Source organism: Pristis pectinata, chromosome 10, assembly GCF_009764475.1.
Source record: "Pristis pectinata isolate sPriPec2 chromosome 10, sPriPec2.1.pri, whole genome shotgun sequence".
NCBI lineage: Eukaryota > Metazoa > Chordata > Chondrichthyes > Rhinopristiformes > Pristidae > Pristis > Pristis pectinata.
In genome coordinates, this window is record NC_067414.1 from 93,331,669 (window position 1) to 93,344,072 (window position 12,404).

The window sequence follows — 12,404 nt, forward strand, 5'->3', positions numbered from 1 at the left end:
CCTTACAGACAGTGGCCGGAATTGAACCCGGGTCACTGGCGCTGTAATAGCCTTACACAAACCGCTACACTACAGTGCCTACCCCAAGTAGGTAGGCGAGTGGTAGAATATGGGGAGGGTGTTGATGGGAATGTATGGAGAATAAAATGGGATTGGTGTAAATAGGTGCTTAATGGTCCTTACAGACTCAGTGGGCCAAAGGGCCTGTTTGCATGTTGTATCTCTCTCTGACTCTATGACCATGACTCTAGAATCTAGAATGTTTCAATTAGGTCATCTCTCATTCTTCTGAACTCCAATCATTAAAGGCAAATCAACTCATCCTAGGAATCAATCTAGTGACTGTAATGCACTGACTTGGAAGTCCAAAATGGAGGCCAAAACAGCATGCAACTGTCTAGGTGAGACCTCACCAAAGCCCCTCAAGATCTCAGAAAGATTTAGTTATTCACTCTAACCCCCATGTATGATCCCATAGAAATAAGTGAAAACAGATAAACTGCCCCGGCCTTCACTACATTGCCTCTCTGTTGTTTCTTGAAGAGCAATGTTAAAATTCTGGAAGATCACAGCCATTATCTTGGCAGCCACCACATTTTGAACTTTAGAGTGCAAGCCATCGGTTCCAGAGGATTTATTGGCTTTTAGTTCCATTAGTTCAGGATGTTTTCTTTATTAATATTAATTTCCTCACTCTTATTAGTTCCCCACCAATCTGGTACATCATGTGACCTCTAAGACAAGAAATATTTATTTGTAAGTCCTTATTTCCCATTACAATTTCTTGTACACACAAGAAGATAGGAGCAGGAGAAGATCATCAGGCCCCTCAAACCTGCCCCGCCATTCAATATGTTCATGGCGGATCTTGTAGGTGGGAGTTTCCCTCAGCCGTTAACTCGAGTTGGTAGAGCAGCAGAAACATGCAAACAACATCAACTGCAAGTTCCCCTTCAACTCACATATTATCCTCACTTGACCATATATAGCTAGTCATTTTAAACATTTTGCTCTGCTTATTTTGAGGAATATTACCATCTGCTATGATCTGGAGTTTGTTGACATTGCCATGACAAGCTACTTTGGACACGTACTATAGAGGGGTTATAGATGTAGGAGATTTCAACTTCCTCAATATTAACTGGGATCTCCTTAATATGAAAGGTGTAGAGGGGATAGAATTTTTAAAGTGCATCCAGGAGAGCTTTTTGAGCCAGTATATAGATAACAGAAAAGGAGCAGTATTGGACTTAATAGAACATAGAATTAGAACATATCTTTATTAGTCACATATACATCAAAACACACAGTGAAATGCATCTTTTGCGTAGAGTGTTCTGGGGTAGCCCGCAAGTGTCGCCATGCTTCCAGCGCCAACATAGCACGCCCACAACTTCCTAACCCATACGTCTTTGGAATGTGGGAGGAAACTGGAGCACCTGGAGGAAACCCTCGCAGACACGGGGTGAACGTACAAACTCCATACAGACAGCAGCTGGAATTGAACCCAGGTCGCTGGAGATTTTAAGTGTTACACTAACCACTACACTACCGTGCCTGCCACAGGAACAGGCCCTTCAGCTCACCATGTTGTGCCAAACAAATTAAACTAGTAATTAAATGCCTAAGTAAACAAACCCCTTCTGCCTGCACAATGTTCATATCCCTCCATTCTCTGCACATTCATGTGTCTACCTCAGAGCCTCTTAAATGCCTCTATTGTATTTGCCTCCACTACCACTCCTGATAGCGCATTCTAGGCACCCACCACTCTCTGTTTTTAGTTTCCCTCCCTTGAGAAAAAGACCATTGCATTCACCCTATCTATAACCCTCATGATTTTATACACCTCTATAAGGTCTCCCCTCAATCTCCTACGTTCCAAGGAATAATGTCCTAACCTGCCCAACCTCTCCCTTTAACTTGGGCCCTCAAGTCCTGGCAGCCTCCTTGTAAACCTTCTCTGCACTCTTTCCAGTTTAGTCCTATAACAGTGCGACCAAAATACTCCAAGTGCGGTGGTGCCAACATCTTGTACAACTGCAAACATAACGTTCCAACTCCCATACTCAGTGCCCTGACTGATGAGTGTCAGAGTGCGAAACGCCTTCTTCACCACCTTGTCTACCTGTGACGCCACTTTCAGCGAACTATGTACATATACTCCTAGGTCCCTCTGTTCCATAACACTCCCCACGACCTGACCACTCACACTGTATAAGTCCTACCCTAGTTTGACTTCCTAAAACACAACACCTCGCACTTATTGAATTGAAAGCCATTTGCCACTCCTCAGCCCACTTACCCAGCTGATCAAGGTCCCCCTGTAATTTTTGATAACCTTCTTCACTGTCTACGATACCACCGATTTTCTTATCATCTGCAAACATTTTAACCATCCTTTGTACATTCCCATCCAAATCATTTATATAAATAACAAACAACAAAGGTCCCAGCGCCGACTCCTGTGGCACACCACTAGCCTGCATTCTGAAGAGTCGACAACCCTAACTATGCCACATTCTCTCTCACAGAGGCTGGTTGACTTGCTTTGTCCTTTCATCAGTCTCATGACACCACTGCCTTTCCCTACCTTCAGAAGAGTTGAGCAAGATGCAGTGGCCAGGATACCAAGTGTATGGTGAAACCACGAGATTCACCCAGTGAGAAAACAGCAGGCTATAAAATCAGCTCTTATCTTCCAGATAAAGGCTGATTGATCCACTGTTCATTTCCTATACCAGAAGCTGCTCCATAATAGATATTCCACTTGTGAAAACCTGAATTGTTGTTTAGTTTAGCAGCTGTTTTTGTAGGAGGAATAATGGATTATGTACACACTATCACACAAAAGTGCATGTACCACCAGGCTCAAGGACAGCTTTTATCCTGCTGTTATAAGACTACTGAACGGTCCACTCTAGTACGATAAGATGGACTCTTGACCTCACAATCTACCTCGTGATGGCCTTGCACCTCATTGTCTACCTGCACTGTACTTTGTAGCTGTGACACTTTATTCTGCGTTCAGTTATTGTCTTACCTTGTACTACTTCAATACACTGTGCAATGAATTGATCTGTGTGAACGGTATGCAAGACAAGTTTTTCACTGTACCTCGGTACAAGTACAATAATAAACCAATTCCAATTCTCATACCTTTACTTCATTTTGACTGAAGGTAACCAACTACTTTGAGATTTTGTATCAATGCTTTCATACACGTGTTTATTGTCTCACCCAGTGCGCCGTCAAACTTTGGCTCGTCCATTCCTCTGACTGGTGATGGGCAGACCGATGCTGACATTCTGGCATTTGTGCGGGCAAGGCAAAACCTCATGCAGAAGAAAGGTGAGTAAAGCCCTCAAGGAAGAACGAATTTGAAGGGCACGGGGTTGGTGGTCGAGGAGAGGAACCAGAGCAACGCCATGAACCAACATAACCATCACTATAGTGTAGCAGTTAGCGTAACGCTATTACAGCGCCAGCGATCCGAGTTCAATTCCCACCACTGTCTGTAAGGAGTTTGTATGTTCTCCCCGTGTCTGCGTGGGTTTCCTCCAGGTGCTCCAGTTTCCTCCCACATTCCAAAGACGTATGGGTTAGGAAGTTGTGGGCATGCTATGTTGGCGCTGGAAGCATGGCGACACTTGCAGGCTGCCCCAGAACACTCTACACAAAAGATGCCTTTCACTGTGTGTTTCGATGTACATGTGACCAATAAAGATATCTTGTCTTATCAATGGAACAAGCCAGGAGGTAATCTGCCCGAATAAAATGGGCAAGCTGGAGGCCACCCAATTTGAATAAACCCAATTGACACTCAACCCACTTGGGGCATGTCACAGGCACTCAATACAGGGAGTGGGCTTTTAAATGCAGAGGAATGAGTTTAGCCTGAGAGCCATACACCATAGTTTTCATAGAAAATGGCATGACAGGTAGACAGGGTGGTGAAAAAGGTGTTTAGCACGCTGGCCTTCATCAGTCAGAGCAGTGAGTACAGGAGTTGGGACATTATGCTGCAGTTGTATAAGTCGTTGGTGAGGCTGCACTTGGAGTACTATGGACAGTTTTGGTCACCCTGTTATAGGAAGGACGTGGTTAAACTGGAAAGAGTGCAGAAGAGATTTACCAAGATGTTGCCAGGACTAGAAGGCCTGAGTTATAGAGAGAGGTTGGCCAGGCAAGGTCTTCGTTCCTTGGAATGTAGGAGAATGAGGGACGACCTTATCGAAGTGTTTAAAATCACGAGAGGCATAGATAAGGTGGACGGTAACAGTCTTTTCCTCAGGGTTGGGGGAGTCCAAAACTGAGGGGCATAGATTTAGGGTGAGAGGGGAAAGATTTAAAAGGGACCTGAGGGGCAATTTTTTCATGCAGAGGGTAGTGAGTATATGGAATGAGCTGCCAGAGTAAGTGGTTGAGGCAGGTACAATATTGTCATTTAAGAAGCACCTGGATAGGTACATGCAGGGGCGGGGCTTAGAGGGATACGGGCCGAACGCAGGAAATTGGGACTAGCTGGGCAGGCACCCAGGTCGGCATGGACTCATTGGGCTGAAGGGCCTGTATCCGTGCTGCATTGTTCTGTGACTATGACACACCGAGAAGATCCTAGCAGCATGTTCACCTTTTGAAAGGATCTGATAGACAATGAGAATATTTGACCATTGGTCATCCTCACCTAACACCTCTCTGCCATTGACCAGGTGTGTGTCCACAAAGCTCCATTCTTATCCATCTACTTGTAGCCAGAGAAGCATCCAGGTCTGTGTCCCTAGCTCCTATGTCCCTCAAGGATTTATCCATGAGCCCTTCCGACTTCCCTCTAGCAGTGTCATTCAAAAGTGGCATCAGTGTCCGTAAGTGAGGACACCCAACTCTACCCCATCACCCTGATCCCTATATTGTCAAATCCTCCCAGTGTTGGAATGAGCAAACATTTCTTCTGACTGAATATGAGTAAGAACAAAACAAATATAAGAGATTGCGGAGCTCTGAGATGCAGAAGGAGTTCACAAAGGACTAATGTGCAGATACAGCAAGTGATTAGGAAGCCTAACAGAATGTGATCTTTTATTGCTAGGGAAATTGAGTACAAGAGTAGGGAAATTATACTTTAGTTATATGGAGTATTGGTGAGATGACATCTGGAGTACTGTGTACAGTATTAGACTCCTTATTTAAGGGATTTAACGCATTAGAAGCAGATTTGAGATTCACTGAACTATTAACTGGAATGACAGTTTGTCTTTTATCCATTGAATAAGAGATGATTTAATTGAAAAATACAAAGATCCTTTGGGTGGATGTGGAGAGGGAGTTTCTTCTTGTGGGAGAATATAAATTTAGAAGTCAATGTTTAAAAAAAGGGGTTGCTCACTTAAGGCAGAAATGGGGCAATCTGGGTCACTTGAGCTGTGAGGCAGCAGTTCTATTAGATACGCTACTGTACTGCCCTTTGGCCAAGCTGTCTTGTACTCCAATAAATCCTTATGTGGCTTTGACTGAAAATGCTTCTGCGATATCCCTTGGAATATTTTGTTATGTGAAAAGGCTTTACAAGCAGTTGCTGTTGTTCTTGGAAAGGCTGAAGATTTTCTGCCTGCTATGTCAATGCTTGTTTTCAAAATTGTTTGTTTTACAGTAACATTGCTCACAATTTCTAGCAACTTGCCAATGATATTTATTCAAAAATGCTGGAAAAGTAACAAAATGTTTTTTTTTAAGAAATAATTAAACTGCACATTTTCCCATCAAATCGGAGGTCTAAATTGACGACTCCTGCTCTTAATTAATTTTTTTTTGTAAGCCTTTCTCTTTGGTTCCCAGCCTAAGCTCTTTATTATAAAACTAACTCCATCCCTCTTCCTGTCAGGAAGAAGAATGGAGTTGACATTCTCTCTTCTTCCCCCTCCCATCAGGCAGAAGATACAAAAGCCTGAAAGCACGTACCACCAGGCTCAAGGACAGCTTCTATCCCACTGTTATAAGACTATTGAACGGACTTCTTGTACGTTAAGATGGACTCTTGACCTCACAATCTACCTTGTCATGACCTTGCACTTTAGTGTCTGCCTGCACTGCACTTTCTCTGTAACTGTAACTCTATATTCTGCATTCTATTATTGCCTTTCTCTTGTACTACCTCAATACACTGATGTGATGAAATGATCTGTCTGGATGGCATGCAAAACAGTTTTTCACTGTACCTCGGTACATGTGACAATAATAAACCAATTTACCAGAAAAGTGGAATTGAGATAAAGGATTAGGGGTGTTCCTACTGAAGAGCAGTGCAGACTCCAAGGTCAGCTGGCAACAGTAATCCCATTATTTAGTTGGAGGAGATTTCTCTTGTCCTATACATTAGACTGACAATCTGATAATTTAAGGATACGAGGGGACCAAAGATGTGGTGACAAGAGAGAATTGCCCCGTTCCCTGGTAAGTATTTTATTAAGATGTCTCTGTCCCAAAGTGTACCTTAAAAGGTGGCACATATGATTTTCTAATTATTATGGGAAATGTTTCCCCTGCCAGAATGCATGACCTCCCTAGTCTATATGGTTCAATTACACTTGGCTTTTCTCAACAGTGATATTAGGGAATTGGCTAGCAACAGTGGGAAAGTTCGATTGCAAAGGATTGACCATTTTGGAGGCTAGAAGGTCACCAGAAGTTTGCATTTCAATGTAGTGTATCTACCCGTAGTACTCAGACCCGTGCGTACGAAGCATTGTAATTTGAATTCCCAATTAGCCACACACGTGCAAGATTGATAACACAGGAAGCAAGAAGGCAATTAGGTTATTCATAGATTGAGAATATTTCTTTACACTTGCATTTGAATTTTCCATTTGCCTTGCTGATATCTGACTGTGGACAGATGGTGCTATCACTAATGTGATTCATTGCTTTATTATCTAATCTGTCACTGGCTTCTAGCACTCAGTAAACAATGGTGCCTGTGATTGCAGAAATGACACATTTGAAACAGGAAGCAAACGTATTAAAAGAAGGAAGAAATTGACATTTCTTCGCAATTCAAATGAATTTGTTTCTTCTATTTCTTGCTCTTTCTACCTTTAATTAACCATCCTTGGGAATAGTAATGTGGGATCTCATTGGGACCAAATGGCTCCCAGGTGACTAGCATGTTGATGTATGGAACCAAGTCACAACCAGTCATTCTGTATCTGTACAACAATACAATCAGTGCTCTTTCAGCTAATGGGAGTGAGAGCATGCTGCAGTAATTGGAGGTCATGACGGGAAGCAGAGGGATAGCAGAGGAACCTCATTGGCTTTTGAGGATCCAGTGCGTGCACGAGGCAACCTCTTTGTGCAAAGGATACTCATGGCAGGAAGTTTCCAGGGAGGTGTCAGTGAGGGATGGGTGTACTTTTGTAACACCTGAACAGTAGCCAAATACCTCCTCGAGCTGTGAATGCAAAAATTGCAGTTATCAAAAACTAAAGGTTCCCCATTTTGTGGTGTCGCTTTGCAATGCAGCTCTAAGCAGCAAAATATCACATGTGGCATCCTTCACAAAGACAGCTGCTAGGATCCAGAGGCAAGGTTTCTTAGAGTTAGGGTGATCCTGTATGAGTCTGAATGCAGTGCATTTATTTGTTTGCTACCTGAGGCTTGTCTTGCATTAACTCACATAGAAACGTTCACAAAATTGGTTAATTAATGTGATTTTTGTCTCTGCCGCCAGATTTTGGACCTGGGACCTGTAACAGCTATAATAATTGACAATAGCTGTCACTTCAACTTTGACAGGCAGTTTAGTTTGCCTATTTTCAAACTTTCAATGGCCTGTTCACTCATCACCTGTGCCCACTGACCTTTACTGGTTCCTGGTTAAACAATGTTTTGGTCACCCTTTTATAGGAAAGACATCATTAAGCTGGAAAGAGTGGAAAGAAGATTTACCAGGATGTTGCCAGGACTCATGGGCCTGAGTTATGGAGAGAGGTTGGGCAGGCGAGGACTTTATTCATCGAAGTGTAAGATACTGAGGGGTCACCTTATTGAGGTGTATAAAATCATGAAGAACATAGAGTGAATGCACATGGTCTTTTTCCCAGGGAAAGGGAAACAAAAACTGCAGGGCATAGGTTTAGGGTGAGAGGGGTAAGATTTAAAAGGGGCAACTTCTTCATGCAGAGGGTGGTGGGTATATGGAACTAGCTGCCAGAGGAAGTGGTTGAGACAGGTACAATAACAACTTTTAAAAGGCAATTGAACAGGTACATGGATAGGAAAGGTTTAGAGAGATTTGGGCCAAACACAGGCAAATGGGATTAGCTTAGATGGGCACCTTGGTCGGCATGGTCGAGTTGTGCCGAAGGGCCTGTTTCCATGCTCTACTACTCTATGACTCTATGCAGTAAGATGTTCCAGGCACATCATAGAAGTGTAATCAGGCACAGATTGGCACCAATGCAAAGAAGGAGATATAAGGATAAGTAACTAGAAGCTTGGTCAAAAAGCTAGGTCTTAAACAGGAGGGGAGAGATGTAGGAAAGCATTTTCAGAGCATTGGCACCTAGGCACGCAATGGTGCTGGGGTGAGGTGGGGGAGGGGCAAAGGAAGTAGGGAAGGCAGGAAGCCAGAGATGGAGGTGGAGCTTTGTAGAGTTATCAGATGGATATCACAGAATCATAGAGTCATACAGCACGGAAACAGGCCCTTTGGCCCAATTAGTCCATGCCAACCAAGATTTCCAACTAAGCTAGTCCCATTTGCCCGTGTTTAGCCGATATCCCTCTAAACATTTCCTATCCATGTACCTGTCCAAGTACCTTTTAGATGTTGTTAATGTACCTGCCTCAACCACTTCCTCTGGTATATACTGACCACCCTCTGGGTAAAGTTGCCCCTCAGGTTACTATTAAATCTCTCCCCTCTCACCTTAAACCTCTACCCTCTAGTTCTTGATAACCCAACCCTGGGAAAAAGACTGTGGACATTGACCCTAGCTATGCCCCTCATGATTTTATACACCTCTATAAGATCATCCCTCATTCTCCTACACTCCAATGAAAAAAGTCCCAACCTGCTCAACCTCTCTCCATAACTCAGTCCCTCGAGTCCTGGCAACATCCTCATAAATCTCCTCTGCACTCTTTCCAGCTTAATGGCATCTTTCCTATAGCAGGGTAACCAAAACATTTTTTTTACAAAAACATTTTCATTTGCAAAACATTTGTGCAGCTTAGGATGTAGAGGCTTTGGAGAGGGTGTAGAAGAGAGTTACCAGGATGCTGCCTGGATTAGTAGGCGTGTGCTACAAGGAGAGGTTGGACAGACTTGGGCTGTTTTCCCTGGAGTGGCGGAGGCTGAGGGGAGACCTGATACAGGCACAGGTAGAGCAGACTGCCAGTATCATTTTCCTCATATCTAATACTAGGGGGCATAGCTTGAAGGTGAGAGGGGGAAGGTTCAAAGGAGATGTGCGTGGCAGGTTTTTTTATGCAGAGAGTGGTGGGTGCCTGGAATGTGCTGCCAGGGGTGGTGGTGGAAGCAAATACAATAGAGGCTTTTAAAAATCTCTTAGATAGGCACATGAATGTGCAGGGAATGGAAGGATATGGACATTGTGTAGGCAGAAAGGATTAGTTTAAGTTAGGCGTTTAATTACTAGTTTAATTAGTTCGGTACAACATCGTGGGCTGAAAGGCCTGTTCCTGTGCTGTACTGTTCTATTCAATTCTAATGAAGTTAATTAAAAACACATTAAAACATCTTGTGCTCATTCAAAACATGAGTTGAAATCCAAATTGAAATGAACAGGGTCCCTGATTCTATGTCAGGGCAGGGCTGATTTAGGATCTGAGAAGTGATGTTCTTGTTAATGCTGGGAATCTCAGGAAGGCAGCCTTCACAGCTAGAGTTCACATCGAATCCCGCGCACACCTATCGTTCAGTGAATGCTGGACAACAGCACACCCGTCTTTATGGTTCCCTTTTGTTCATTCATAGACATCATGGTTAGGCCATCACTTAGAGCCCTTCTGAATCACCCCTGAATTGAGCAAATTGTTAATCCATCTCAGAGGGCTGCGGGTCTAGAGTCACATGTCGTCCAAACCTGCAGCAGGGTCATTGACTCTTGACGTTCCTCTGGAATGACCCACAGTGAGCTGAGCTCAAGGGCAATTTAGGATGAGCAGTAAATGCCAGAGTAGCCAGCAAAGCCCCCACCCCATGGCCAAATAAATATGTTTGGGAGCAAGAAAAGAATGGATGACAAATTTCCATTAGCCCCAAAGATAATTGGGCAAAACTCCACAATAACGAACCACAGTCAGCTGTCCTCTATATAACAGTAATTAAAGCAGAAAGTTGGAAACACACAGCAGGCCAGGCAGCATCTGTAGAAAGAGAAACAGAGTTAATATTTCAGGGCTGACACCCTTCATCAGAAAAGGAAGACAAATTAGTTGAAAAGTTAAGGAGAAAAGCTAGGGGAAAATGACTTACCGGATCATTCCCACTGCTCTCCTGTGCCTCCTGCCTGAGTGAAATTCATGAGCCTGCCTTCTCTTTGGGGAAAACAGCTGGAAAAAAGCTCAATAAAAACGGGATCCACCCTTAAAAATGGGATCCACCCTTAAAAATGTCAGTGAGAGGCACCGATTCTTCAGCCAAGCTGTAAATCTATGTTTTTAAATGCTGACCTTAATAGCATTATCTTGCATTGCAGGTCTAAGAACTAAATAGCTCATGGTGAGGATCAAGCCCAGGTGGTTGACGAGACCGACGCTTGGAAGACTCTGGGAAGCAGCACTCACACTCCTAAATCAGGACTGAACTGTGGAATTATACAGCTGTCATCGAATGTGTTTCAGAAAGGACAGGGTACAGATATTACTGTCAGTTGTCTGTCTGTGCTTTCTGGCAGTGAGTCTGTCATCACAGCTTCTCTGTAATGGATAAGTAGTTGCAGAGATACTGTTTACCATGGTTTGCAATCAGTTTCAATGCAACTTACTGTCCTTACTGTTCCTTTTGACTCTTTGGTCTTCTGAGCCATGATGGTCTGTTCTGTCATCCTTCAGCCCACAGCCTCACCAATATTTTCACTATCTGTGCCTTTTCACAGGTGATTAACCATGATATTGATCAACAGCAGTTGTTGTGGAAATAGAGTAACTACAGGTTTTGATACTGGACCAGCAACTCAGCAGAAGCCCAACGTAGCAGATGTTGAAATTTGAATTAGGGGCCATATACATACATTAGTTACCAATAAATCTAAATGAGGATTCAGGTTAGAACGCAGAACTCTCTACCACTTGGAATACCTGAGGCAAATGGAATATATGCATTTAAGGCTAACGTGTAAAGAAGAAAATGAATAGCTGGACGAGGGAGATGAAGAGGGGCTTTAACATGCTCATACGGGGCATCAATACTAACATGGACTATTTGGCCCAAGTGGTCTGTCTCTGACCAGTACAGTCTGTTCGATTCTACGAATTCAGCAATTGTGATCATTAAAAGGACCGGTTAACGAATGCAGTCTTTGTTGTTAAAAACCTAACATCCCACAAGGAATGTGCAACCCATGCCAAGCCAGCCCACACCTAACTCAAGCTTCATACACATTCAGTATTTAAGACCTCAGTACAACTTAGGTGGCCGATACATATTCTCAATGCTGCCTGCTTTACGACAGCAAATCTCATCAGCGTGCAACTGCATGAGCTTACTGGATCGCAGGGGTAAGGTATTGTGGTGGTTAAGTTACTGGATTAGCAGTTCTGTATCCCGAGACATGAATTGAGATCTCACCATAATAGCTGGGGAAAGGTATATAAAATAATCTTTAATTTGAAACAAAAGCTACCCAGTGACAGTAAATTATCATTTTAAAAATTAATTGGTTCTTCAGTGTATTTCAGGGGAAGGAACATAGAACAGTACAGCACAGAATAGGCCCTTCAGCCCACAATGTTGTGCCGACATAGCTATTCCCTCCTACCTACAGAATGCCCAAATCTGCTGGTCTGGCCCTATATGAACTCCAGGCCAACCAATGTGCTTGCTCCTCAGTCAGGCAATTAGGAATTGACAATAATGTCCATTTCTTGTCAACAAATAGATAAAATATACATTAAAAAATAAAGAGGCGCAGAAATGGAAACCCCCAGGTTTGAACCACACACAGATCTTCTGCTGAACCAACCAGTCTCTGAGATGGTCAGTTTACTCCACTCAGGCCCAGCAGAGTAAGCACACACAAGCTACTAACTGAAGATGACACTAGGCTCAATGTGATGCATCTGCAGTAAAAAAAAGTCTCCAGCATTTTGTCAGATTACAAATTTGCAGCAGTCATCTGGAAAGGTGCCAGAGGAAATACAATCAGTGAAGTTGAGAAAAT

At 43.3% G+C, this 12,404-nt stretch overlaps 1 protein-coding gene across 1 annotated transcript in view; it reads left to right on the top strand.

Annotated features, from left to right (window-relative positions):
• Positions 1 to 11,440, top strand: part of kif6 (kinesin family member 6) — a 431,738-nt gene extending 420,298 nt beyond the window's left edge. The window contains exons 21-22 of the mRNA XM_052024853.1: positions 3,245 to 3,351; positions 10,722 to 11,440. Coding sequence (XP_051880813.1) covers positions 3,245 to 3,351; positions 10,722 to 10,738 — 124 coding nt within the window. The 3' untranslated portion in view covers positions 10,739 to 11,440. The remainder of the gene's footprint in view (positions 1 to 3,244; positions 3,352 to 10,721) is intronic.
• The last annotated feature ends 964 nt before the right edge of the window (positions 11,441 to 12,404 follow it).